Source organism: Agaricus bisporus (genome assembly GCF_000300575.1).
Source record: "Agaricus bisporus var. bisporus H97 unplaced genomic scaffold AGABI2scaffold_4, whole genome shotgun sequence".
In the NCBI taxonomy this organism is placed as follows: domain Eukaryota; kingdom Fungi; phylum Basidiomycota; class Agaricomycetes; order Agaricales; family Agaricaceae; genus Agaricus; species Agaricus bisporus.
Genome location: NW_006267367.1, coordinates 736429 through 764147, shown reverse-complemented (window position 1 = coordinate 764147; position 27719 = coordinate 736429). Strand labels below are relative to the sequence as shown.

Genomic DNA, 27719 nt, shown 5'->3' with positions numbered 1-27719 from the left:
TTGGAGCCTGAAAATGGAGAGGGGGACAGCGACCATAGGGAAGCGAAATTAGAGTCGGCATTTGGCCTTGCATTGGCGACACTCTGTCCGATATGATGGGAGGAGAGAAACTGATAGCTGCGGATAAGCTGTTAGGACTTGTGGCGATTACTGAAAGAACTCAGAACTCACAAACTCCATGAAGTAACTCGGCATCGATGAAGTGACTGGCATTTAGCATTCCCAATGAGGCAGGGGCATCAGGCGGGCTATTTGCATTCACGACATTTGTGGATGCCGTGTCTGTGACATCCTCAAGATTGAACGATGCGGAAGGAGAGGGAATATCATCGTCCGTACGCGAGGGCGAATCGCTACTGACTTCATGTGGACGGGTAACGACCGGTAAAGCGCTCATTGAAGAAGTCCTCCCAATGACTCTTTGTGGCTCATCAACCTGCAAAGTAGTGACCCGAGGGCCGCCGGATGGGAAGCGAATCGCGGCCGAAGTTTCTAGTACGTTTGATAAGGCATCACTGGTACCAGAATTGAGAGAAGAATTTCGAGACAGGCCATCGTTTAAAGAAACTGAAGGACTGGCATCGACTCTGAGTTCAGGGACAACCGTTTGGAGGGGTTTGTCTATGCTTGAAGTAGAAACCGCGGCGTCATATGAAGGAAGATCACCTAGAGGTATGATACTGGCAGTTTGCGCGCTTGTATTGAGAGGAATAGCTGCAGTACCATTTCCGTTTACTGGCAGTACCACCTCGTTAGCTACTTCTCTCCTTTCTTCTTCAGCAAGTCTTCTGGCCAGTGCCTCGTCCTCGTCAATATAAGCATCATCATAGCTGAAATCCATGAAAGATGTGAAATTTGTTCCCGTCGCCCCATCTGAGTTGGATGATAGGCTTCGAACAGAAGAGGGTATAACATTTGTGGGGGTATCTCCGCCCGTCCCCCATAGATAAGGCAGGCAGTCGTGTTCGTCGTCCTTGGTTGTTTCTTCGCTTGGTGATGATACGATAGGCTCGGCATGAGTATTGTCTGGTGGGGGGGCTAAAGCAGTTGGTGTACGATTCGGTGAATACTTGGGCAGTGAGTTGTCGCTCTGAAGCGGTTCGGAATGTCCGTTTACGTCAATAGAAAGACACTGCGTTGCGAGTATTACAGTTGTATTGACAGGGGTTTCCACGGGCACTTCATCTTCTTCGGTCTGTGATAGTGGCTCTTTCTTAGAAGTAAATGGACGATCTGGTGGTCTTTTCGGGACGTGTGACACAGACGAGCTTTCTTCCGAAGCATCCTTCAGGGTTGCAATTGAAGAAGGACCCGAGATATTTGGACCGGGGGAGGAAGACGATGAAGGATAGTTGGACGGACCAGCGTCCGGTTGGGACCAATATTGATCGCGCCTTCCTCTTGATATCTGCATGGACGCGGCTAATGCACGTTCCATCTCTTCCTCTTCTTGCTTAGCAAGTTCCTGTAACCTTTCTGCTTCTCTCATTGATTCGTCTTTTGACAGTGCTAATGCCATAGCAAGTTCATCGCCCTCATCATCACTGTCCTCTCGAGTATCCGCGGCAGGATTTGGCGGAGCCTGGGCGGCATGCATTCCAGACGGTAAACTTGGCGGTGTAGGGGGCCATACCTGTGTCGTCGAAGTGCTGGGAAGAGAGGCAGAAGAAGCGTTGCCAAGATAGGTACTAGTGGGTATCGCCGGGGTTTCAAAGAGTAGATCTGGTTTTGGTGGAACGGGGGGAGAAGATACAAATGATCGATAATACGCGGGATGTAACGGCTCTCCTTGGCTATCCCGCCTGACCGGTTGCTGAAGCCCAGGCGGTTTGGGGGGAGGTGCCGGCGACGGCGACCTTGGATGATGGAGAGCATGATATTGTTGTTGATGTGGTGGGTAAAGTTGGGCGGTATTACTAGAGAAGTAATCATTCCCCGAGCGCGAATGATAGAATTCATCTGAATACGTGCGATCCATGCCTGAGGAAGAGAAATATATGTCCGGTCTGTGGATGGTTTGTGGAGGTCTTTGTCCTTGTGCGGGGTAGATTGGCGGCGAATACGCGGGCTGGTTCCCGTAGTGGTGCATACGAGAAGAAGTGGGAGGGTTCGGGACTGTTGCTGCACGATGAGGCCACCTACGATCTGGGTGGTAGCTTGGCCGACCGTCAGACGGCGCTGCAAGCACAGGATCAGGCATATGTGGAAACAACTCGGCAAAATGGAGTAAACTAAACATATCTCCTTCTACTCACCTGGGGGCCGACCGTAATTCATGAGCGACTATTATGGTAGAAACAGCCACTGCGGTATATCAAACAAATGTGTTGGGTGGTGTGGCAGCGCAGCATCAGAGTGTCTCGATTTGCGGAAACAACCCACGCTCAGACACGTTGATAGAAATTGCGCATAAGAATCTAACTTTAAAACATCTGACGCTAATGATGGAATTGAATAGCCGCGATTCTAGTACGTTACAAATGCAGAGATAACCGATAATGATTGTATGGTGATGTGCTGATGATGAATGTATGGGTTGAAAAGGAAAATGACCAAGTGCGGATGTAGTATATACCAAAAGGACAAAATGATAGTGAGAACCATATGGTGGACGAAAACGAAGAGCAGAGAGCAGACGAATGAATTGATCGATATGATCATGCAATGGAGGTGGGAGAGAAAAGGGATAGAGGAGACAAGGGAACATGTAGTCATGACGGAACGTGAGGTTGAGAAGGTCCTTGGGGGCGATTAGTGGTAAGGATTTTGGCACGAGTGCTAGACATCGTGGAAGTTTTGAACCCTAGCTTCCGCATGGCAGCTGAAGAAGAAATTGGTCAGACTTTGATATATTTTTGAACCGAAGGGAGAAACAGACCTAATAGGTCTGCCTTTGCGACAGGCTTTGGCAGTGAAACCGAGAAAACGTTACTCAATTCATTGGGATCCGTGCTGCTGTAGGCACTGACGGCGATTATGGGCGTATTCGTATTCTTACTATTTGTGCTTTTGATATACCTGGCGGCGCCTTCACCATCAACTAAAACAGCATAAGTCAGGCGTGTGCATAGCATAGATGACTATTGGGTACTTACGAACTGGCATATACAAGTCCATCAGAATACAATCGAATTCTTAAAAACAATTAGCTTAACGCAATTAAAAAATCATGTCAGTTTGCTCACTAATGTCGCCCATAGCTACACTGATAGCTTCAGATCCATCATGGACTACAACACAGCGACAGCCAAGTCGTATAAGTAACGTCTCGATGATCTTTGCAGTGATCGGATTATCCTCAGCAAGTAGACAAGTAACTGCACGATCACTCGGGTCAGGCCCCTTCCTTAGGTCTATTGAATGAACGGATGAGGGCGGGGTATTGGCCTCTTGTTGACTGCCATAGCCGATAGAATTCCACGTTTCCGAACCAGACCCGTCTCCGGTACTCGAGACAGAAGCAGTACGCAGCCGACTTGGCATGGAATTTCTCCGATCGTCCATGTGGTTCTGCTTGAAACGTTCGAGGGCCCCAAATTCAGAAGTCTTTCGAGTATGAGTTCCACTTCCAGGAGTAGGTGGAGGTACACTAATGCGAGAGGGGGAAGAAGCAATAGAGGAAGTAGAGGTAGCGGGTGAAGGGGGGTTTGTGAGCTGGGTCTTGGAGTCTACACTTGTCACAACGTTCGGTGGTAGCTTGATCCTTGTAGAGAGACTTTTCCTCCGAGTGTGCGTGGGCTCAGATAATGCATGAGACAATGGCGCCATTTGGTCCGTCTTAAACTTCCGGATCATATCGTCATTGGCCTGCTTCAGGACCGGCAAATTCTTGAAACTGAAAGAACCGAAGTCACTACTAGTAGACGAGGACGTAGAATCCTTATGAGCTATCGGTACAGGTATAGATGGAGGGGGCATGGAGGAACTAATGACAGGACTTCCTTGAGATGATTGGGTGGCAATAGCAACCGGGTCATCGTCTTGAAATAATTGGGGAATAGCGCCTCTAGGATCGAAATAGTCCGTTGATTCGGGATCAGTGACTTGAGGGATGAAAGCAGCTTCCGTAGTGGTAACCTGGTTCCATTTTATCCCCGCAAAGAAGGGGTGTGCCTTGACTTCTTCAGGACCATTAGACCCAAGACGTTCACTGGGATCAAGCGTTAATAGACATTTGATGAAATCTCGTGTTTCCTCGGAGAATTCGATCCAGTCTTCATGCCATTCGACGCGGCCTGAAAGAATATTTTCAAATACTTTCTCCGGCGTTTCAGCATGGAAAGGGGGGATGCCATACAGAAATTCGTAAGTGATTACGCCAAGTGCCCACTAATTCAGATATAAATTTACTGGTGAACTTCGAAAGATGAGAAGAGAATTCTTACCCAGTCCACTGCAGCATCGTCAACCCCAAGTCCGAGGATGGTTTCAGGAGCCAGATAGTCAGGAGTTCCCACGAACTTCTGCTCTCCTGGCGGCGTGGTTCCTCCGCCCGAATTTGAATATGACCGCAAGTCGGTTGTCAGCTCGGTAGCGAAGGATTGTAGGGGGCTATCATTGACTCTATTGCGACGGGCTTGCAACGCAGACATGGAATCTGAACCACTTGACTCGCTGACATCGTCTGCCATAGACAAATAGGGCGACCGTGACGTTGAACTTGCCCGGTGGTTAAAGTATGAGTTACCTGTGGGAGCGGCGGATGTATCATGTGCATATATAAGAGGGGAGGCTAGATATGACGAGTCAATCGATGGAGGTCTCGAGCGCGAACTATATCTCGTATATGGCCGCCCGAGTCCCATCTGGTTGTTCTGACGACCGAGGAGACCAATTCTGCTCAAACCAAAATCAGTGAGTTTAAGATGACCCTGCTGGTCGATGAGCAGGTTATCCGGTTTCAAATCACTAATGTACCAATGCAATCATATCAGCGAACGAATCACAAATTTTGCATATTGTCGCTCATACCGATGAATAATACCTCTCTGATGCAGGTATTCCAACCCAAGAACGACTTCAGCGATATAATTCTTCGTCCATTCTTCCGGTAAACATCCAAGAGATTTGATCAAAGCAGCACAATCACCACCGTTAAGGTATTCCATGACCAGATACAGATTATCCTTGCTCTGGAAAGTGAAATATAACTTGGCGACGAACGGTGATTCAGCTTGCTTCATCAAAATCATCCTCTCAGCTTTGACATTCGTAATTTGGTTCTTAGCGATCATGTCCGCCTTCTTAAGCACTTTAATAGCAAAGTAATCGCCAGTGGCCTTCTTTTTGGCCAAGAACACAGAACCAAAAGCACCTTTACTAATGGGTTTGATGACATCAAAATCTTTGATGGAGGTCGGCGTCGTTCGCGTAATCGGTGCAGTAGACTGACGGGGTGACAAAGGACCGACGTTGGGACTCGTAAGAAGATTAGCAGTCGAATGGCGTCGACTACTACGTTTGATTGACGGCTCGCGTGTCGGGCCATTGGCCTCCCGAGCGTTAGCTCGAGGCGAAGCAGGTGGCGTAACGTATAGTTTAGGCTCTAAAAGGTTTGACGTGGATCGGTGTGTTTTGATGGTCAAAGGACTAGAACTAGGTTGTGGGGCGTTATTGATCGCGGGGCCGGGAGTGATTTGGGAAGGGGAGGGGTCATCAAGAGACATAGGTGGGAGGCTATCTTCAAGAGATGGAGAAGCTACAATGGGTGCGGCGAGAGCCAGAGGTGAAGAAATTGAGGAAGGAGTAGATGATCGGGTATGCTGAACTTGGCGAGGGATGGCGGACGAAGGAATTGGTGTTGCAGGTGCGGGCATAGGGATGGAACGGACCTCAGAAGAAGTGTTACCTGGAGCAGATAGTGCTAATGAAGATGTAGCGGATGAAACCTTTTGGAACCATGAGGCAGTGCGCAAAGTAGGCACGAGAGGGTCTGGTGAAGCTGTCCGAATCGCTGATGAAGAAGCCATGGGCGTAGGGTCAGATGATGACTCGCCAGCATACGCGTATACGGAGGCCGTACTAGAATGATCATCGACAACCTCTTGTTCACTTCTTTCGGCTGCCATAACACCAAACTCTGACAGTTCCTGATCTTGCTCGTCTTGACCAATCTCGTCTTCGCCGTCACTCTCTCCTTCTTCGACTGTTCCCAGATACCCTTCAACCTTGTCCTGCCATTCCAGCCAGATTTTCTCTGCGTATCGTATTGTATTTTGCATCCGGACAACATTATCAACCTTTTGTCTCATAATCCTCTCGGCATCCTGAACCAACTGTGTTAATGCAGCGTCTTCCACAGTAGGCTTCGGCCAGGTGCGTATTTGGGTAATTTTACGCTCAGAACCGGGTGATAGAAGCCGCTGGCGTTCAACTGGCTCATTGGCCTCCTCTTCCTTGAGGGTAGGCATTGATACCTCTGTAGCAACCTGCAAGATATCATCCAACTGTTCCAGCAACCTTTTCTGCATCTTTTTAACCCCGAACTTCTGCATCCTAGTAGCACGAAAGAGTTGTAACGGAGAAGATACAAGGTTGGGAGTGGGTGGGGGTCTGTATATAGACATACCGCGATATTCGGCATTGTTATTGGGAGAAGCTCTATCCAGAGCATTGACGATATCACGAATGGTACTACGAAGTTCACCTATACTTTCATTGCATTCAATAATTTCAGCCTCGAGGCGGTGGGTCTCGGCACAAGTCTCGCTATGTTTTTCAAAATACCATTGCGGAATTTTACATTCGCAGATACGGCACAAGATAGGGTCCACGCTGATGGGCTGAGAAAATGGGAGAGGTGTAGAGGGAGGTTCCAATGAAGTCCGATCGAAGGCTGCTTGGAGGGAGGAAGCAGGTTCAGGAGCGAGATCATCTGGTTCGATAACGATTGCCACACTCTCGTGTTCATAATGGGGAGTCGAGATGGGCCGAACAACCCACATTGTATGAGAGGGCTGACCATCAATCCGGTCAATCATCAGCATGCCTTTACCTTCCATATATTGGTAAAGTCTGCCCAGGGATGATTCGCGCTCCGTGGTAGGCACAACCTGTAACTGGAAACGGACCTCAACCGTATGCGAATCATCTTCTTGTAAACGTTGTGTAGCCTCTTTGAAGACTCCAACATCAGCGGAAGAGAGTAGGCTCGAGATGCGAGTTCCGGACAATTCATCGGGTTCCGTCCTACAAGTACTTGGTGAACTGATGCTACTTGAACAAGATAGTTCAACTTACCCAACTACAACTCGCCAGGCATGATTTACCCAAAGAAAGTGTTCCCCGTCGAGGCTGAGCTCCATGACGATATTATGCTTCTGAGCTGTTTCAGCTTGCAGCCGAAGTCTTTCAGTGGCAAGGACCCGGGCAGATTCGGCATTCCCAGGTACTTCGTTGTCGAGAAGTTCATTTGCATGCTGGTGAACCGGAGGAGTGGATGGCGCGGCTACTGGAGGTAAAACCTTGGGTTGGCCCTCCTTGGCACCTGTGATCTGACTAGGAGAGTGAGTGAGCCGGTACTTGGCCTGCTCATCATCGTTGAGGCGGAAGTTTTCAAGTTCTGCATCGTGCTTATCCGTTTCGAGGTCGTCCCCAGCTGATTTGGTGACGAATAGTAGTGGCTCGTCCTCGGGGTCATTCTCGTCAAAATTCCAAAACTGCTTTTCAGCCTCCCACCATTCGACGACACGGCTAAGACTAGCGACGGCAAGAAGTATCTGAACATACCAGTTCCTACCGTGCCAATCAGGATGATCTTCCCAGGCCTTGCCGATGTTCTGAACCCTTTGGACAAGGGACTCGCACACTTTTGGTTGGGCAGTAAGCTGAGCAACTGTCATATCCCCAATATCCGTGGCGACACCAATGAGATCATAAAGGGCGGCCATGATAGAATCAACCGGATCTTCAGTTAAAATGCGGGAGGAGCGCCTGTTGATGGCGGCAGGGCTGTGATCGGTATAGCTGGCATGGCTAGAGAGGGGAGGTAAGGGTGATCGTGAGCGAGACGTGGACCTGGAGCTTTGGGCAGATGGAGACGACTTTGATGCCATATGGATGTTGCGAGAAAGGCGGTGGTAGGAGACTCCCCCGCCGCCCCAGGAGTTGAGAGCAATACTGGAGGCATTAGTGGCCTTGCGTGTGATGGGAGCTTCCGGTAACACTACGGTAGAAGAGGCAGGGCTTGAGCCAAGGAAACTAGAAGAAAGTGAGGAGCTGAGGGGCTTATCCCATGGGTTGGTGTTCTGCCTGCGGAGAGAAGCGGGACTCATTTGCGAAGTTGAGGACGCTGTATAAAGACCAGGAGATGAATAGGAATGGGTCAGCAGTGGAGCAGTCCGACGAAGTTTGACAAGACGCACGTTGCCGATTGTGGTGGGTATACTCAGCTTCCACATCGTAACCACCATCTGAACCGTATTCAATGTCGGACGGGAGGGCGCTACCGAATTCTGGTGGAAAGTAGGAAAAGGCACCGCCAAGAGACTCGGAATCGCCTGGTTGAGAATCGCTGTCGCGGGGGCGGCCTCTGTCTCTGCCTCGGTCACGGTCCTGATCCTGATCGCCCTCACGGAGACGCTCCTCGAAGAAGGCGGTAATATTATTTGTGACCCGCTGGAGCTCCTTATCACACTCCGCCTTTGCAGCCTTGAGACGACGAGTAACGTGTCTCCTGACAAAGGGCATGGAGACCGTACCGGAACCCGATGTCGAGGACTGGGTGTTTGTGGTGAGGACGGTTTCGGGCGAGAAGACGAGGGGGCTCGGGGGCTGTCTACGGAGGATGGGAGAGTCGGACATGGCGGAGATGGAGGAGGTGGATCTGGGACGGGCGGGGCGAGAAGGGACGGGCGACTCAGCACGACATGGGGGAGGGCAGTGGCAGAGAGCTGGACATGGCAAGGACATGGCACATATTCCAGCTCGTCTCTTCCCACGCTTTCCCATCACACACATCATCACACGCTCCCTGGGGTCCCCGTCACGCCGAATCCTCTTTTCATCCACGACGCGAACCGCCATGCTCGCCTCTGTCCGCCGCTCTCTGCTTCGCCCGCCCACTCGCGCTTTCTTGTCCACCACCACTCCTCCTCTTGCCTCCTCTACGGATGCTGAGAAACCCCCGGGAACGCTTGCGGACGTCTTGAACACGGTGGAAGATACGGCCGCTCCAGCTCGTACGCCTTCCCCTTACTTCATCCATCTCTTTAATAACGCGGTACCACAGGAAACTCGAAGAACCGTAAAATGTTCTACCCAGGAAATGTGCATCTCCCCTTTCTCCTCGCACACCTTTGTCCCAGTCTAACCAACTTTTGAAGATCCTTCGACCCAACGACCTCTCTCCCGAAAAATGCCAAAATTCTCGTGGTGCAAACCGTTCAACCCGCATCGCTCCTCCGGCCCCTGAAGCTCGTTACAAAGACATCTTCCGTCAACTCAACATCGATCCTGTCGACTTCACACTCAACCCCCATGTATTGTCCACATACATCTCGGAAATGGGCAAAATCTACGGCCGTAATATTACAGGTCTCACATGTCGCAGTCAACGCCGGTTGGGCAAGGCCATCCGACGCGCTAGGATGATTGGTATTATCCCTCAACTCAGTCGGCCCTCAAAACAGTCGTTGTTTGCATTGAGACGTCATACTCACCCTCAATGAGCCTCCACATTTATATCATACCTTACAGCCTATCTGTTTAGCGATATACGACCAAGTCGTTTTCATTTCTCCAAGCTAGAAGCAAATTTTCTCGCACCATTAGACAGGTCCTTCATACATAACTCACAAACATCCGACTTATCTCCCTTGCCCGACTGCGGTTAATCTATGGATTTCATGACACTTTCAAGATGCTAACTTCGATGATTGACAATAGAATCCTCTCTGGTCATCATCAGATATTCATTGTGTGATATTCAATCACAAATACACGGGTACCTGTCTTTCATTCATTCTGCCAGGGGAAAACGAGGATGGCGAGTGCCGTAGTCACTACATCACACCCTTCTTCCTCCAAGGCCCGCGCATAGTGAAAACTCGTGCTCTCGATAAGCCCTATCTGTCACCCATGTTGTCAACAAGTCAGCGCTATCCAATCAGTCATTGGTATCTCATCAAGACCTTGCTTTCTATTTCGATCTAATCACACTTATAGTCGGGTTATACTGTTTAACATGACAGAGGTTCTCTGAGATTTAATCCTCGGACCCCTATCACTGTCTACCCCCACGAGGCCACCTACTCTCGGGGGGTTATAGACATTCTGTGTCCACTCTCCACCACATGATGCTTACCAAGTGACCGTTTCCGTATCTCTGGTCCAATACAAAGACTTTTACAAGATTTATCTAACAAGTCAAATCAACCTTTTCTGACACCGGAGGTTGTTCTTAGGATTTCGAAGACGCCACCGTATTCATTGGTACCAAACAGGGGGCGTCATCTGTATGTTACTTGAACGGTCACAAGGTCCGGCTTAGACTCTCAGAGCCTTTCCTAGGTTCCATAGGTTCTTTATTGGACCCCGACTTGGAAATGGACGCGTGCTTCTCAGGCGGAAACCACTGCCAACTAAAGTCCACTGGCATTTACCCACATCCTTCAATAGCGCTCTTATACGCTATTGGTTGGCTGGAATTAAGTACCGTTCCTCTACCTGCGCAACTGGCTAAGGACAAGAAAGGCAGTTGAGATTTGCTCGCATGATCAAACCACTTAGTAGGTTTCCGCTTCCTAGCAGACCCTTAACACCCCCAATGTTCACGGATACAAAAACAAACTCCATATCACAGTTTTTATAGATGTTGATCATTCATCGAGCTTACAGAATAGCATTGTGCACTTCTAGCTCATTGTTGGGTGGGATACTTCGCTGGATGCCGATGGACTTCGGAAGATAATCACAGATTATTCGTCCAACAGTGTGATAGCCCCCACGAAGTATCGCTAGCCTACCCGTCGTCGAGAATACTCGGAAGCTAAATACCGCCTCATGCCAGAAGTTATGTTCGTTCAAGATATCTATAGCTCTGCAAGGAGCATAGTCCCCAAATTCTGCACGACCTGGTCACCCATCGCCTTTTCTACGGCTTCCTCGAGATGGCGCTTTGGGTCTTGCTTGCCCACGTGCCGCGTCTTCAGCTGATCTGCACTTAATGTTGATTCTTCCTGCACGGACTTGTTGTACGCTTCTGAAAGCGTGAGCATAGACTGTGGATAAACGGTCGTCATCTAAGAATTCTTGGGACTTCAGTGAGGGACGACATCACACCTTAATTGCCACTTCATTTGATTCCTTGTGCTGGCGGAAATCTCGCAACTTGAGCCCTTCCGTCCAATTTCGTTTATGCAAGTTCATCAGCATCGACTGCTCAAGATCCGTCTTGCGATAATTGACGGCGATGGAATAATAATGCCGATTCAGTCCATGGATCAGTGCTTGTATTGAAGGTTTATTAATGTGTCCGATGTTGGAAGTCGTTTGTCGCGGTTCCCGACCAGATATAACGGTATGTGGGTTGATTAGTCGGAATGCATCAATCACGACCTTCCCTTTCACTGATTGGATAGGGTCGATAACAACTGCCACAGAACGACTATTGAGTGATTCAAATGACTATAAGAAATTCGTTGAGTAATTGCGGTCGTAAACAGGTTCACGCGTTGACAATGCGGGACATTACCTGTTGAGTATTGATATCCACACTTGAAAGCCAGCATCCGAATCCGGGATGAGAATGGTACCACCCCACCACCATTTCGGGTCTTTTAACCAAAAATAAATCGAATTAGTATCTCAAAAGTACATCCATTGAATTACCAGAATGATAACGGCGGACTTCAGGATGAAACCCGTGATTTTGGAGTTGAAATCTCTGGCACATACCTTCCGGTCTGTTTGAGCATATCTACCATCCTGGTCTGAAAAACGTGGTCAACAGATTCGACTGTGACTGTTGTTCCTGACTGAGGCATGGCAAAGACGTCTATCACTTGGACGGTATATTCATCCACAAATTCGCCCAGCATTAGACCCATGACTTCCATCGGTACACCGGCGCGTCCATGTTTCAACATCTAAAAAGGCGTAAGTGCACTGCGATTGTGGAAGATCACATTCGATAGCTTCTCACTTTTAGCAGGGCCAGGGAAGAAATGTGGATGACCTCGCCGCTGTTGTTGTGATAAGTAGAGGTTTGAACTTTAGATGGTCCAGATGACGTACTTGTCGGGGACGGTTTGGTCGCCGCGAGCGGCGGCAGCGCGACCCATCATCATACGTTCAAGTTCTGCTTCCATAATTTGTGTAGAGGGTGGAGGCTCCGAGAGAAGAATCTAAATTATCACCTGGGATGACGCGTTCAGTCCTTGATCGCACCTGCATCACATTGCGTGTGTTTGCCACTGGCCAGGGGAACAAATAAACTAAATGCACAATAATTAGATTCCGAGAGTGACGACTTCGCTTCGCACAACCATATGAACGGCTCTGTGGTGGGCTTGTAGGCTCAACCACCCTTTTCATATCCTACATATGACCTCCAGTGAGCTTTCTGACGCACTTAACCCTTATGCTGGCTATCCAAGACAACCCGTTCAAAACTACCTCGACCCCTTCCAACAGAATGGTATAAATGTGAACGGCTATGCTCCTCACCGCAGTGAACTCGAACTCGCCATTCCAGAGCCACAGCATTCAACCTCGGGTTTTCCGTGCGTCTAAGTGATCTACTTGGTTATTTTCGGTTCTCATGACAAATCAGACAGCAAGAGTTAATACCCCGACCAACGGTCCGGGAGGGTTTACCAATAAATCCTGCGAGCGCTGTGCATGAACTTGTCAGAACCGTCCGTGCGACCAAAGAAGCGCATTCACGAGAAACGCAGAGGCGTATGATTTGGGAACAGGAACAAGAGGTTAAGTACCGACAGCGACAGGCTGAAATGGAGCAACAGATCAACGAGATGCAACATCAAATAACTGTGCTACAGTCTGCATTAGCGCAGAATGCCACGGGATCTAGACATCCTGGTAGTCCTGCAATTACCCTCAATCATTCCGCATTGTCACCCGAATGTGGATCAAGTATGGACGATTCTCATTCTCCAGGCATATACAATTCCCAGTACAACGTCTCGCCTGCCGTTCAATCTCATCAACTCAATCAATCTATATCCCCCATATCTCCCGTACCATCAAATCATCCTCCTTATGGCACTCCTCAATTCATCCAAGGTTCTTCCACCGCACCTCAAGCATCTTTGGCCCAATCATACTACAACGGGGGTGGCGTCGGGGAATATCATACTCAACAGGGTCTCGAAATACACCACCATTCACCTCATTTTCAGCATCTTCAAGGTCAACATTATCATGGTGTTCAAAACGACCATGTCACGATGATGCCTCAGAATCTTCCGACAGCATCTTCCAATGTCGTTTCCTCACTTGATTCTCTTCCTGAATCTGTTAGTCCGTCACCTTCATCCTTTATTGGCTCGACAGATGTTCCCCCATCTCCTGCTTCCCATCAGACGACAAATTCCAGACAAAGTAGAAAGAGATCCAGAGCTGGTATCGCCAGCAGTGATTCCAGTAGCGACTCTGATAGTTCGGAGACTTATCCTCGTCATCGGATGCGCCGGACCAATCATCATGATAAACGCTGCTTAACTATACATGTTGGTTTTTACCATTTGTATACTCTCTTTATCGTCTGCTGATAGATTTCCAGCATGCAATGCGCTCGCATTTTCTCAGAATGATGCAACTGGACACAGATCATGAACTGCCTGACAGTCATATCGAAGGCGTCGCTCTTGGCCCTGAAGATCCTGTTCGTTTTGTGTGGGACAAAACCACGAAACAGTCTGTTCATAACTGTCGCATGAAGACTCGCGTCATGAACGATATCAAAGAGAATTGTCAACTCTACAAACACGTTCCTCGTAAAGATTTTAACAAGAAAACTCTTGATGGCATCTTTGAGCAGTGTTTTGTTACGTTCAGGCAGAAGTTCAGAGCGCAGAGAGATGCCTTGACCGCTCAGACCTTGAAGAAACGTGAAGATGCTAAAGCGCGGCGGGCGCGACATGTTTCTAGAAGAAAAATCGTATGTTTTATTCAGGACGCCTGACTGATTACGGGTATTAATCTATCTATTTTGCAGAAGTTAAGCAACCGCGCCGAGGCCAGAGAGAGGATTGCAGCCGTGGAACATGTCACTTTCGACGGCGCTCTTCAGGTCGAGTGTATGTCTTCAGAAGATTCGGACTACGAAACAGATGCTTCTGGGAATCAGATATCTATACTTCGCACGCGGGGTTACGCGTGGCGAAGCCAAAGACTCAATCGGCTTTATGCCATATTGGACGATGGTGTACCAACTAAGCTCAAGAGAGGAGCAGGGAAAAAGGAGCGGTATACCGGTCCCCTAAAGGACGGGTTTCACCTCCCGCCCAAAGGTGTTGCGAGCTGGATGATCAGTAAACGATGGATAAATGCAGCCCAGCGGGATCATTCCGACCTTCCGATGGTCTTGAGGAGGCTGATAGAGGAACCCTCAGGTTTTGAGTGGAGCCAACTCAGTCTACTCGGAGAGGATAGTGAGGACGAGTCCCTTACTGGTCTTCTACGGCAGTCACAGAATTCTCAATCACAAGTGGTCCCAATCTTGAGACAAACCCATCCGCATCATCAAACCCAGCCTCATCAAGCGACTGAATATCAGACTATGAACATTGATTATAGTTCCTCATCTAATCTGACGATACCCCAGCAACATTATAACAGTGGCATTTCTTCATTAGATTATGCATTATCGTCCTGATAATCATGTATTGTATGTAGCTAGAGGACTCAATAAATCTGAGATTTGCTCGATGGGATCGAGTGTCTATCCATAAAAGGCAATTGTCCTGCCATCACTGTCATTACACCTCGACCAGCTACCATTTATTATGTCGGCAGAAGTACCAGGTCAGTTATACAGCATCTCGTATATACTCACTTGTTGATCATCCAGCAGGACGCACTGAACCCTCCGGTTTCTGTAAGTCATTCAAGCATCAATAAGTCACTTCGAGTTCACCTACCAAGAGTTTTCGAAAGACACCTCACGGGAAAAAGAATATGTTGAACTTCATGACCAGGTCCAGGTGTGTAATTGAACTTCTACCATCCTTTCGGAAACTAACTGTTTGTAGACGAGCATCAGTCTCCTAGATTCATTGGAATCCTTTTTGTCCACCTTCCAGACGGACCTCACCGCAGTTGCAGGTCAAATATCTGACCTACAAGACCGCAGCCAGGAAATTGACTCGAAATTGAAGAACCGCCGGGTAGGCATTCTTTCTGCTGCTGATATTTTCATTTTTGCAACTGCGGCTAGAGAATCGAACGTCCTCTCGCAAGTCTGTTATCGGAAGTTACCATTCCTCCGAGTCTTGCAAAACTCATCCTGGATACGCCTGTCGGAGAAGCATGGATTGATGCCGTAGAAGACTTTGAGAAGAGGCTGGTACTGTCGAAATCCCGTTCGCGCGTCAAAGCGGCCAGGGACCTGGGTGAAGTGAGTGAAGGACTTCGGATTGTCGTATGTATTCCCTTAATCAGGCTGGATTAATGCTCATGTCAATTCATGCAGGCAGCAACGAAATTACGGACGTTCTTCTTGGCTCTGTTCCAACCCATTCGCGCAAGCGTTACTACTAATATGCAAGTCTTACAGACGTCAGTGCTGTTGAAATATAGTCCACTGTATGCGTTCTTGCACCGCCAGGCTCACGACGTAGCCCTCGAGGTACAACGATCATATATTGGAGCTGCGCGATTATACTATGAAACTGGGTTTAGACGGTACTCTCGAAGTCTGGGTTACGTTAAGGTGTGTGTGTCAGCCTATGAAAGGTGAAATACGTATAACGTTGCTGATGTTTTCGAAGGCCAGGGCATTCGAGAAATTTGAGAACATAGTCGTGAGCAACAACGAGCGCGATTTTAAACTTGATTCCTCTCGCCTTGCTCACTGTAGTATCGATGGACCAGCGGTAACGCTGGCATATATGGCTGATGACAAGACTTATGTGGGTAGCAGCGTCTTGTATCAGCCAACATTCTAAATCTCTGTATAGAAAGAGTCGGTTGAGGCTATCTTTCGATCGCTTTTCCTAGTTTTCATGGATAATTCGACGGCGGAGTACACATTTTTGTCCGCTTTCTTCAACGTCTCGCCACTAGTGGGGGATGCCAAACAACCACTGCTCTCGCCAACAGGATTTCGCTCCCCTGATGCATCGGAAATGCGCTCTTCGTCCGCATCAGAAGTCGGGGGACGAGTCGTTTCCGGTGGTTCTGCGACGTTCAGTGATCTAGCTACATTGCGGAGCTCAAAGGAGGAACAGGCCGGTCATGATGCGCTCTGGAAACAAATATTCGATCCTGTTTTAGAGTACTGCAAGGTAAGTTCACGTAACATTCTTACTGCGTAATGCTAAATTAAATATGCTAACAGACTTTTGTGCATTCTGTGCTGGAACCAATTCCTCCAGTAATTCCATTATTGACCATGATAAGGCTATCCGAAGATGTGGTCACCGAAGTACAAAAGCGGCGCTGTCCACCTGGAGAACAGTTCATCTTCGGCATCATTATACAGATGTGGCCCGTATTTAGAGAAGCCATGTCTCAAAATATTGAGGCATTGAAGAAGTTAGCAGAAGGAACATCCGGGGGATATTTCGCTCGGGCGACGGTCACCACTGATGCAATGGTATCCGACGTGAGTATGAGATTTCTGTTCAGGCTTCCGATGTACAACCTCACTTTCCGGCAGGTGTGTAGAAAATATGTAGTCTGCTTCAATGCTTTTGTGTACTTGACTGCTAACGATGAAGAAACCATGATATTTTCTAAGTACCCATTGCATCTATATTTGTGATATTACATCCTAATGCTACTCTACTCAGCCTCCTCAAGCTACGAGAGCAGCTGGCAAGCTTAATCACCCAGCATACAGCGCGAATCTCGGATCCTTCAGCAAAGGCAAAGGCTCAGTCCACTATATATGAAGGTGTTCTTCAAAGCTTGAATGTTCGTACTCGAATACCTGTTTCGAAGTCCTTGATCGAGCTAATCCAAAATCCACAGAAAACCACCCATCGCATAGCCCACCCTAAATCCCAGCAGGAACTAGCATTTTGGGCACGCCTGAAAGAGGAGGCGCGACGGAAAGTAGTTTCAGCAGGACAAGAGTCGAGGAGACATTAATTACACTAGCCCACCACGTGATTGATATACAGGACTCACCTGAACAGCTTGATCGTCGACGGCGATGTACTTGAGTTTGCCTGGAGCCCTTTATACGCTTCTCACCACATATCTATGGCCAAAGCAACATTTTCCAGAAACAAAACCCCTAACCTTCCACCTCCGGCACGTTCACGTCACCACGACCTCCAGCGAAATTCTCTTCGCCGACGTGCAGTCTCCGCAGCAAATACAGGCGCTAGGCCATGACCCTTATGACCTTCGTATACCATCAACTAGACGGTTGAGCATGCATCATACATCTGCTAGCTCTTTTCAGTCAGCGCGGAGGCGTTCGAGACTGTACGGTGAGTCTGCCGCCTTAACCTGGTCGGAAGACGAAGTCGAGGGCCCGGATGTCAGTAATAAAGAGATGTTGATTACTCTCGCAAAGATGACTGCAAATGCTTATGTGGAAGCTAAAGACTCGGAATGGTACGACCTTAAAGACCGTTGGAATAGTGTACGTGAGCTACTCTTAATGCTAATATGTTTTGAAACCAGACTTGTATAGTCTCATCCTTTCGGCTGGAGTCCTACCGATAACGGATTCAGGGGACATGTGTTCGTATCCGAAGACAATTTCACCGTAGTTGTCTCTGTCAAAGGCACTTCTGCTCCATGGGTAGCGGGCGGTGGCGGTCCAACGATGAAAAAGGATAAACTCAACGACAATCTTTTGTTCTCCTGCTGTTGCGCACGCGTTGGTCCGACATGGAGTACCGTTTGTGGATGTTACAGCGGTTCATATCAGTGCGGACAAACGTGCATCGAAGATGCCTTACAAGAAGAAACTTTGTTCTATCCCGTTGGTATCGTAAGTCACCCACCCTCCATCCCATGTATACCACACCGCAGACGTATGTTCAATTTTCAAATACATCCATAGTCACCCGCCGCAACTCATAATGTTTTTAACAGCCAATCGCCATGGGTACGTGCAATGGCGTCAGCTCCTGGTGCGCCATCGGAGGATATGCCTTTGAAACCAAGTGTCATTTGGGAGAAGTGATACAGTATGATACAGTTGGTTTGTTGAAGTGGGGCGTATCGTTATCAACCCATCCAATCAAAGTCGTCATTGAACAAGTACTCAGTGTGGAATGGAAAGGTGATGGAGAGAAGGGCGGGGCCCCTGCCTCAGATGTTGTACCCAAACCTAGAAGAGCAGCGGAGGTCGAAGGTGAAGATGGTGTTTGCATGGTATGCTTCTCTTTTATTATTATTGTTTCCCTTGTTCCGTTATTCTGACGTCGTGCCCACTTAGGATTGTTATACCTGGGAGTTTGGAGACTTGGGGAATGCGACGAAGGGGAGGTGGAGGTAGTAGCCAGTACTGGACATTCTTCAGTGTGAGCTTTCGTTATCCATATCTATCTCATAATTTGGGTTATACAGCCCAGTAAACATGGCCACTAGTCGCCACCTAGACGAGTGTGGCCGTTTTCTCCCCCGGTAAGGGCGTTGTACTTGGAGCATTCGACGTACCGAACCTTGCAAGCTCGAAACGAGTCCCCGCCCGATAAACATGCATACACAATTAGGTATGGGTATGGACTGTTGTGCTCGTTAAGTGGCACTAGGAGAGATGTGATGTTGGTAGTAGGATTTCGCGTTATGTTGCATCTCTGCTGGTGCATCCCCACTTTTGGGGGGGAAAAGAAATACGGACAATGTCCGACACGCGAGATGGGCTAGAATCTAAAGCTAAGCCTAGAGCCTGTATAGATTACCCAGCGGGTGGGGCTCAAACTGGTTTTAGCTCCAGTTCGAGTCCTGAGCGTGTACTTCACTATTTGGTATATAGAATTAGGTTCATAAAGTTCTTCTTACGTGACCCATATTTCACAAAGCGTGACCCAGTTTAAGGCTGCAGCCTGCCGCACACGACCGTCACACAACCGCCACACGCCTCTCCTGTGCTTTCGTCTTCGTTGGCTACGGACAGCCTACTGATATCGCTTTTTTGCATCCCGAGATGACTTCACCGACAATAGCAATACCATCACTCACAATGGAAGAAGAAGGTCGTATACATTCTACTTCCGTCGAATCGTAACTGAACATAACGCTAATAGATTGTGCACCATTTTCATAGATCACATCGTCCTGGCACGTATCACTAATGACGAGCGACCCCTCAAACGGGTCATTAAAAAATTTCACAACTACATTTATGCTGCAAGCGCAGATTCAACGAAAACGCCTGCTTCTTCCGACGGTTCATCTGAAACGTCTGCAGATGACGCGAAAGAGTCTTTCCTTGTGGAGCTAGCTTCATTCCAATTGTTACTAAAGAAGAGTGTCATGACATGTGAAGCAGAGGGTCGTCAAGTGGAAGAATACCAGAAGGAGAGGGAGAAGATAGGTATGACTCTGACGAATGTTTGACAGCTTGTGGCCGCTAAACACCGGTTGTAGAGCAAGAGCATGACTCACTAAAAACACAAATCAAAGATCTCAAAGTAGCTTTAGAACATGCACAGATTCTTCGGCGGCGCAAAATGGAATATGACATTGTGGCCGAAAAAATTCACGGCCTACCATCACGAGACGAGCTTGAGCAGTGCGTAGCTAGGTTGTTCGCTACCCGAATGCTCATAAACCATCCTAACAGGGAGATAGCTGCCCTGGAAAATGACATGGCTGCCATTCGCTCCGAGAATGAAGTTCAAGAAAAAACAATACAGGGACACAAAAGTGCTCTTAATGGCATCGTCGCGGAACTTGCGTCGTTGCGACTTCTCGGAAGGGACAAAGATACTGTTTCCGAAGTGCCATCCACACGGGCTAGTCCCGCTCCCGATGGCGCTCCCGGAATTGGAATTGATGCTCATACAGATGCATCTATCGGGGCCAATATGGATACACCTACGCCATCGGCTAGAGAGGACGCCGATGAAGAGAAGCTGCCTACAGAGTCTGACTCACAGAACGCTATAGAAACACTCAATGATGACATTGAAATGGGTGAGCTAGAAGAAGACCCGAAGGAGAAAGAGGCGGCTGCAAAAAAGAAGCAAGTGGTTGAAGAGCTGGAGGAAGGTGAAACATTCGATGGAAGTAGTGAGCTCTCCGAACCCCCGGATGATAGCGACGATGAACTTTAGCCTGGAATGTTAGGTGAGTCATACATGACTATGTACAATATCGAAACTCATGAAATCTCTAGCACAGATCACATCGTGTCCATACTCCCCTGCAGCTAGACTGCCGATAGCCGCCATTATCTTATGTGCTTCCTCCGAGTCATCTCCCGGATATCGAGAAGAGAAGTGATTGAGCACAAGCTTTTTGGCGCGTACTCTTTTTGCGAAGGCACCGGCCATCAGAGGCGTAGAATGACCTCTTGACTTAGCTCGTTCTTCAACTGACTCGTCCGTATCTGTAGTCTTTGTCGTGGGATCTATCCCGGGAAGATGGGCATTTGTTGCTTCATGAATTAATAAATCCGCATCGCACGCGAGTGATATGATCGGTGAAGGATCGTATGTGTCCCCAAGAATTACGACTTTGCGGCCCTCTCTTCTAGGCGGGCCCTGTAAGACAGTACCGTCTGTTAATTTCACGGATGAGCCTTGTTGCAGCTGTTGCATAACCGACATCGATGTCTTGGTCCTTTTGATATGTGGGATGTATTCCTTGGGATCAATCTTTCCAGGAATCGGGAATTCATGCAAGACGTAACCGACACAGGGTACGGAATGTAGGATCGGCGCTGCGGAAACCGATAAACGAGCATCTTTGTATATGTCGTTCCAAATGCCATTGACTTGGATGAAGTTAGTTCCCTCTTTTTCTAAGGGCAACTGTAAGACGGTCGTGTAATCCCCGTGTTGCGGATCCGAGGGGGAACGTAGTTCATGAACGACGTATGTACCGTCTAATTTTGTATGTGTATATGACAATGCTGTCCGGACATAAGCCCGAATACCGAGCGGTCCGTAGATCTCCACCATCTAGGGTCGATAAATTAAAAAATGTCTGAGTGTTATTGTCGGGTTGTATGTGGCTCACAGGTGCCATACCAGAATGTTGAGATCGTGGATCTTCATAACCCTCTGCTGTGCCGCCAGCCCCGTTGAGACAACTTGCTAGCAAAGGTGCAATTCCGAAAATGTGATCACCTAGGATCGTCAAACAATTCCGTGAGTAATCCGAGTTGTAGATAGGACACGAAAACGCTGTGTTAAATCAGACATTGCAGTACATACCATGCATATGTGTAATGAAAATCTTTCTAATCCTGCCCATCTTGACGGTACTCGATTTCTGAATTTGATGTTGTGTAGCTTCACCACAATCGAATAACCATACGTCGCCGCCGAGTCGTAATGCCAATGAAGAGTGATTCCTTGTCGATGACGGCTGAGCTGATGCAGTTCCCAGAAAGGTGAGCTGCATTGGACCAATGGTTTCCACCGATGCTTTCGGGATTGTGGTTGTCATAGTAGGTCGGGATTGGAATTTTGACGCTATAAGTTTGACAGGCTTTTGGGTTCGCGAGGAATGAATTGAATCAGTGATCGCGTCTACTCGATGGGCTTTGACGTGGCGTAATCATGTAAAATGCTCTTAACTCTTGCTCATAACAAGGGCTATGTGGTAAATGACTCGTTCATTAGAGAGAAAAGAGATACAAACTCGTAACAGTTAAAGCTACAAAGAGGAGTCGATGTCCATATGGAGTAACAAAGAGATCAGCCGATACAAAACAGGAATAATTTGGGAATATTGTAAGCCGCAAGACAGGAATAAATGAGAAAGAATTCATATGAAACTTGAACTGCATCTGGTATAGTGATAGGGTATCATGCGGATGACAGAAAGATAAAACGTAAAAGTCCAAAGCAATATGAAAGCACAATATGAGTGGAGGAGATAAGCGATGATTAAGAGCGGACACTGGTGGGTAGCGTTGATTTTCCAATGTCAGCCGCAATCGCTTGTTATTGGCTCGGGGCGATCATGATCACCATTTGGGTTCATACACCGGAACCCATGACCAGAACCCACGACAATTTGACAAGAACACTAGCAAAGACAGGTGTAAGTTTCGAATAACTTAGGAATGCCTCGTGGAGGGTACCTTTTATGATAAAGCCTGAGGCTGACCGACGATTTATGCTCCGACTACTGTCAGTGATGTTAACAACAGCGACAACTGCAGGAAATGGTAAGTGTACAGAACGGGGAGATAAACGATATCTTTCTTACACGTCGGATGTTTGACCACACTTGGTGCAAGTAATTTTCTGTCATTATGTGTAAGGATGCGTCAACCGCGACGAAAATATGCAGCAACGAACCTCGACACGCATTATGGGGATGTTTGAGTGATTCGAGGGGATGAGGATAGATGACTGAGGATGAGTAGTAGCGAGGTGAAGCCATACTTATACTCTTGCCTTCAACAGCTTTTTTTTGGGGAGGGTATAGAGGACTAAGCACAACGGGTTATGGGCATTTGGCATTTTGCACAGGTTAACGGGAAGAAAAAATTCTTTCGGCTTTCAAAGTCGGGTCGTCCAAGCTGGCGCAGTAGGAGTAAAGATTGTCATCCGTATTGAGATTCTAAACAGCATTCCTCTGAAGGTATTGTTGACTCATAAACGCATCCCTGATGGCGCAAGTTGACCTAGGTCATTGACATGACTCGTCGCTTCGGAGAATGGAAACGGTTCATTTTTATTGGCTTTTCCAAAGTAACGAACATTCTGGCATATGCAGCAGCACGTAGCACTTGAAAAGGACCAACGTCGGGTAATGCCATGGAGAAGGAAATAGCTATGACTGCGCCTACTGGGTGGAAGCCGGTGAAGGGGAAGTTCGCGGAGGTAAGAACGAGCGCCTGATCACGCTGTTAGTGTAGTTACATATAGTTGAAAAAGTACATGCCTGTTTAAAACAAGTCCTTTGAGAGCGCGGATTTCTCTGCGCAGCTGTTCCTCGATAGGACCCCAACTGTTGCTACTTCCCACCACCGGCGGTCGGTAAGGTGTGTATACTTGAGAGCTGATGTATCCCGTAAATTCAGAAAGAGCCTGCAAGGTGTTTTGAAGGGGGCTAGACTTTGAGAGTTGGTCTTTTGGGAGGGCTAGTTTGAGGGAGGATAAAGCCTTGACCACACCCGAGGGATCAAGGGGGGGAGGCGGTAAGTAGGTCCAGCGCGACTGTGCCTGAGGGTCTCGAGTGGTTGAGGGAGGAATTAAGGGAGGGTTGGCCGTGAATAAAGGGCATGAACAAAGGACCTCCCAGAGACGTTGCTATTAGGGTAATTGAGATAAGGTGTTTGGTTTCGTTACTTGCTGCTCACCTCATACTTCTGACCTTCAGCGGATGTTAAGAAAGGGATTTTCTCTTCCATATAGTGAAATAGTTCTTGGGTTGTTGGATCTTGTCCATTATCACGCCCTCGGTTGAAATCGTTCAATCCACAACGCAGTAAAGACACCGGATAAACATTGTCGTATTGGACCTGTTGTTCACCAAAAGAGCTTGCAATGTCGTGGAGATAAGAACAATTAGAGTATTCTGGTGGCTCCCTCCATTCCTCTGCTTTAGGTAGATTCGAGAAAGACTCTGCTTGCTCTTCTTTGAAAGAAGAAAGAGACATAGTCAGCCGTCTCATGAGGTCGACATGATGGGTTCTGAGGGAATGTCGTGCCATAAAAGACTGCGAGATTCGAGGAAGCAAGAAACGCTAGAATATCCTATGAAGCAATCAAACATACTCCAAACAATTCGGACTCACATAGTAGATGAAGACCAGGACTGCTGCACCACCGGTAAACCAAGTGAGCACTCGTGAGATTCCCAGTAAGAGATTCGGGATATTTGAAGGAGGGGGCTGTGGATATGTTCGCGGGGGAACCAGGGGAGCTGCAGATGTCTGGATAGTGTTGAATGCGAGCTGATTACCTGATGAAAGAAAGGCTCACTACATTTTTCAGTAGAAAATCTATTTCTTGCTCGCCAAGGCCCTTTTCTTGCAGGAACTGGCGCTTGGAAGCATAATCTCTCGCAGCTACCTGGGGTGACTGAAGAAAAGACTGCGCCCTCGAGAGCAAAGATGACCTGTCCTCAGTATCTGAGGGTTTGGATGCTTCCGTGTGGGCGGCTGGAGGGTCCGCAGAGTCGGCCATGGTAGAGTCGGATGAATTACATAAGCTGGGCCTGTTGCTCTTGTCGAAGTCGGGCGTAAGCAACTGCATCCCATGTTTGATCCGCTCAACTCGACCGCAGCGTTTGGTGGCCACGAAAACACCGACTCGCCTTCCTGGCCGACAACCCCGCACACTCCAGGCTCACCGATTCCCAATCTTCGACCCGCCTCAAGTCCAGGCCCCTCTGAAGAAGGCCCTCCTCCAGGCCTCTACGGGCGAGAGCCCCAGATATATGGTCAGCCCGATGCAGGTCTTATTTCTCCCAGGGATACCACTACTTCCAACGGAATAAGCTTCGAATCGCGGGAACCATATCTCAAAGTTCGACTCACCGGTCTCGATAGAAACCGTCGAGATATCCTCGTCAAGTTTGATGCTCAGGTAAGTGGACATAGCCTTGTACATGCATCATCCCATAATGTATACCCATCACCTCGCTAGACCAATCTGTCCAATTTCACTGGCACTACGTACCGTAACGTGTCCAGATCATACTTGGAATTTCAGCAATTTTATGAATCGATTGTGCAGAACAATCCACAGACCATCGTTCCGGCCCTTCCTTTGGCCCAGACTTCAGCGCCTACTGACGAGGAGGATGATCGTCTTGTAAAGATCATGCTTCAACGCTGGATATCACGAGTCTGTGAGGACCCTATCCTGGTACACGATGAGGACGTCCGCGCGTTTATAGAGAACGATTTCGGATATCAACCGACCCCTCGACCTCGCAAGAAAACTTCTTCTGGGTTTAGTCTTATGAGAAGGCATGTCCCTGATGAAGATGAAGAGTTACAGCGGGCCAGATTCGAACTCACCAAGTTGGAAGGACAATTTTTCGACGCCGCGAAAGCCGTAGACAAGTTAGCCGTCACCCGCAAAGGTCGGTTCTCTCCGTTCGAACTGCAGATAAAAATCTCATGGCTGTGCTTTCTCTGCCACAGGCCTTGCCACTGTACACGCAGAAATGGGCAACAGGCTCATAAACGTGGCAACCACGGAAGCTCATCCGCCTCTCGGAAATGCACTGCGCAAGATTGGCCGCGCATGGCATAGCCTCACCGACTTAGACCATGCACAAGCTATCAGCGAATGTGTGATTCTCGCAGATTCACTGGGGTATCAGGGAATGAATGCTAGGTCGGCGAAAGAAACACTGCAGATGCGGACCGGTGTTTTGGAAGAATACCAAGCCGCCGTCAAAACAACTATATCCAAACGTCGACATATTGAACGCCTAAAAGCAAGTTCTAATATCCGGCCAGAAAAGGTTGACGAGGCGTTGGCAGATATGGAGGAGGTGAATGTGATCGTGTCTTGCGCTTATTTTCTTCTGCTAAATGCTATGTTAGGCTGACCGTTATGAACAAGTACTTTCAAGAAGGGCGGAGGGAATATCGCAGAACCTGCACCGTGCTCTTCAAACTCACAACCGCTACGCAAACGATGATATCACAACGGCTCTCATTGAACATGCGAGATCCTCCATCATGTACGAAAGACAGCTATTGAAGGAGTTGGAAGCTCTAAGGACCGATGTTGCGAACGCAGCACAGAAGGTTCTTCCTACGAGCGGCCCACCGAAACCTATGGTCGTCCCTCCTCTCGAAGATTACCATGATAAACCTCGATCAGCGCCCGCCGTGCAATCTACAAATGGTTTTCATACCTTACCACCCAATGTATCAACACCACCGCATACCTCTTTCAATACTGGTTTTCCAAGTCATCCTACCATGAGGCCGCCTCATCGCGGCGATCCTTTAGCAGCTTCACCGATTCCCTCTATAAATACTCCTCAATCTGCGCATATGCAGTCCCCAACACCGTCAACTTCGACTGACCCTCTGAGCGCACCACTTTTATCACCTACTTCAACATCTGCAACTCCACAACAATTCTTATCGCCTCTTATCTCGACAGCGCCAAATTCCTTAAAGTCGCGCTCACTTTCTCCACCTGGCAATCGAACACCCTATCAATCTCCAACACCTTCGACGCAGCAGCAATTCTCTGGTCCCTCAACACCAAGGTCACCACTTCATGAGCCACCTCTAGGCAACCGCCTCATTGATGGTACTCAGTCTATGTTTATCACTCCCCCAGCCGTTGGATCTCAATCCTTTGACCCTCTGCGAAGTAATATACCTACTCAGTCCGCTACCACGTCCCCTATACAGTCTGGACTCGTGGGTCAGCAACAACAGAGCGCTGGGTTCAATTCATTCGCACAAGTTAGGCCACATCAAATGGCTCAATCCGTGCGCGTCCAACCTACGAGACCCAGATTAGATGCTAGGGAGGCCGCTAGTAAACTGGCTAATATGTTTTGATTGGACTATAGAAAAATTAAAGCTACGGGTTGAGGTTTCCTTTTTTTTGCATCATTTTGCTTGGTTTGCGCATCGCTGCTTTTTTGTTCATTATGTCGTCTATCATGTTGAATTTTCACTTTAATGACGATCATTCTATAACCTTTGGATAGAGGGAAGTCACTTGAGGTTATATGAGATGATACTTATCCTACTTACTCTGATCGTGACAGTGGATCCTCTTTCAGTTCGCTGCCGAGTCCTTTTGCTCTTCCACGAAATGATATACGTAGAGTTGACCGTTTCATGAACGAGAATTAGCTTTCCGAGGCCTTTTTTCAAGCTTCGGGACACATCTTCAGTGGTCTGGGAGAAGGACTTGTGCCGTTTGCTGAACGTCCTTGTTTAGCCTCAAGGCGGTAATACAGAAGTGGATGTGCATGATATCACGCTCTTCAGTTATATCTTTCGTTCCTTCTTCAATCTGATGAAAGAACTCTCGAGAATGGATGATATAAGTACGAAGTTGATTTCAGGTGCTGTGATATTCTATTATGGGATCCCCTCCTTGAACCTGAAATACTTTTTCAATAAACGTAGGAGTCTAGAAAGAAGCTCTGTTGTCCATGCTTGCTCCATCTTTATTTATAGACTCCGAGCATGTCAGTATTAAAATTGCGCGGGCGTTCCGTGCAACACAAACCAAATCCCGATTCGACCGAGAAGAAAACGTAGTACGTAGTACGTCGAGTAGTCCACTTTTTCGGTGTCGTACTCGCAGAAAAACATCAACCTCTCATGCGGCCGGCGTTTCTATCGTTTTTGGCAATAATCGGATTCCGAGTCTCTTCACAAATAATTATTGCTCAAACATATACGACGTTAAAAAAATTGTCAATCAACCCGTATACCATTCTACATGTCA

General features: G+C 48.1%; 10 protein-coding genes across 10 annotated transcripts; 6 read left to right on the top strand and 4 right to left on the bottom strand.

Annotated features, from left to right (window-relative positions):
- Positions 1 to 2711: 2711 nt before the first annotated feature.
- On the bottom strand, positions 2712 to 8802 carry RIM15 (RIM15 response regulator receiver protein; the record flags this gene model as incomplete). The annotated part of the gene is made up of 8 exons (XM_006459929.1): positions 2712 to 2821; positions 2879 to 3040; positions 3096 to 3134; positions 3186 to 4329; positions 4386 to 4908; positions 4972 to 7188; positions 7240 to 8290; positions 8364 to 8802. The coding sequence occupies 8 exons, from the start codon at positions 8800 to 8802 to the stop codon at positions 2712 to 2714; spliced, it is 5685 nt and encodes a 1894-aa protein (XP_006459992.1).
- A 190-nt stretch (positions 8803 to 8992) lies between these two features.
- Positions 8993 to 9906, top strand: AGABI2DRAFT_191766 (hypothetical protein). Its single transcript, XM_006459928.1, has 3 exons — positions 8993 to 9179; positions 9230 to 9267; positions 9324 to 9906. Exons 1-3 carry the CDS (start codon positions 9023 to 9025, stop codon positions 9666 to 9668), a joined length of 540 nt encoding a protein of 179 aa, XP_006459991.1. The 5' UTR covers positions 8993 to 9022; the 3' UTR covers positions 9669 to 9906.
- An 885-nt stretch (positions 9907 to 10791) lies between these two features.
- AGABI2DRAFT_191764 (hypothetical protein) lies at positions 10792 to 12359 on the bottom strand. Its single transcript, XM_006459927.1, has 6 exons — positions 12235 to 12359; positions 12143 to 12182; positions 11896 to 12086; positions 11693 to 11774; positions 11281 to 11625; positions 10792 to 11219 (listed from the first exon to the last, which is right to left on the bottom strand). The coding sequence occupies exons 1-6, from the start codon at positions 12306 to 12308 to the stop codon at positions 11031 to 11033; spliced, it is 921 nt and encodes a 306-aa protein (XP_006459990.1). The 5' UTR covers positions 12309 to 12359; the 3' UTR covers positions 10792 to 11030.
- A 184-nt stretch (positions 12360 to 12543) lies between these two features.
- AGABI2DRAFT_116948 (hypothetical protein) lies at positions 12544 to 14839 on the top strand (the record flags this gene model as incomplete). The annotated part of the gene is made up of 4 exons (XM_006459926.1): positions 12544 to 12722; positions 12773 to 13691; positions 13745 to 14122; positions 14180 to 14839. The coding sequence occupies 4 exons, from the start codon at positions 12544 to 12546 to the stop codon at positions 14837 to 14839; spliced, it is 2136 nt and encodes a 711-aa protein (XP_006459989.1).
- A 117-nt stretch (positions 14840 to 14956) lies between these two features.
- Positions 14957 to 17277, top strand: AGABI2DRAFT_202530 (hypothetical protein; the record flags this gene model as incomplete). Its single annotated transcript, XM_006459925.1, has 12 exons — positions 14957 to 14988; positions 15038 to 15061; positions 15121 to 15167; positions 15216 to 15350; positions 15401 to 15604; positions 15656 to 15895; positions 15954 to 16094; positions 16143 to 16469; positions 16523 to 16789; positions 16844 to 16923; positions 16977 to 17100; positions 17158 to 17277. Exons 1-12 carry the CDS (start codon positions 14970 to 14972, stop codon positions 17275 to 17277), a joined length of 1728 nt encoding a protein of 575 aa, XP_006459988.1. The 5' UTR covers positions 14957 to 14969.
- Positions 17278 to 17566: 289 nt separating this feature from the next.
- Positions 17567 to 18205, top strand: AGABI2DRAFT_67491 (hypothetical protein; the record flags this gene model as incomplete). Its single annotated transcript, XM_006459924.1, has 2 exons — positions 17567 to 17779; positions 17831 to 18205. The coding sequence occupies 2 exons, from the start codon at positions 17567 to 17569 to the stop codon at positions 18203 to 18205; spliced, it is 588 nt and encodes a 195-aa protein (XP_006459987.1).
- A 41-nt stretch (positions 18206 to 18246) lies between these two features.
- On the top strand, positions 18247 to 18643 carry AGABI2DRAFT_149953 (hypothetical protein; the record flags this gene model as incomplete). Its single annotated transcript, XM_006459923.1, has 2 exons — positions 18247 to 18519; positions 18584 to 18643. The coding sequence occupies 2 exons, from the start codon at positions 18247 to 18249 to the stop codon at positions 18641 to 18643; spliced, it is 333 nt and encodes a 110-aa protein (XP_006459986.1).
- A 1231-nt stretch (positions 18644 to 19874) lies between these two features.
- AGABI2DRAFT_184485 (hypothetical protein) lies at positions 19875 to 21720 on the bottom strand (the record flags this gene model as incomplete). The annotated part of the gene is made up of 3 exons (XM_006459922.1): positions 19875 to 21275; positions 21334 to 21443; positions 21531 to 21720. The coding sequence occupies 3 exons, from the start codon at positions 21718 to 21720 to the stop codon at positions 20445 to 20447; spliced, it is 1131 nt and encodes a 376-aa protein (XP_006459985.1). The 3' UTR covers positions 19875 to 20444.
- Positions 21721 to 22979: 1259 nt separating this feature from the next.
- AGABI2DRAFT_202523 (hypothetical protein) lies at positions 22980 to 24530 on the bottom strand (the record flags this gene model as incomplete). Its single annotated transcript, XM_006459921.1, has 5 exons — positions 22980 to 23167; positions 23215 to 23582; positions 23633 to 24019; positions 24071 to 24208; positions 24258 to 24530. The coding sequence occupies 5 exons, from the start codon at positions 24528 to 24530 to the stop codon at positions 23116 to 23118; spliced, it is 1218 nt and encodes a 405-aa protein (XP_006459984.1). The 3' UTR covers positions 22980 to 23115.
- AGABI2DRAFT_202522 (hypothetical protein) lies at positions 24512 to 26907 on the top strand. The gene is made up of 4 exons (XM_006459920.1): positions 24512 to 24863; positions 24924 to 25365; positions 25427 to 25782; positions 25835 to 26907. Exons 1-4 carry the CDS (start codon positions 24534 to 24536, stop codon positions 26813 to 26815), a joined length of 2109 nt encoding a protein of 702 aa, XP_006459983.1. The 5' UTR covers positions 24512 to 24533; the 3' UTR covers positions 26816 to 26907.
- Positions 26908 to 27719: the final 812 nt, after the last annotated feature.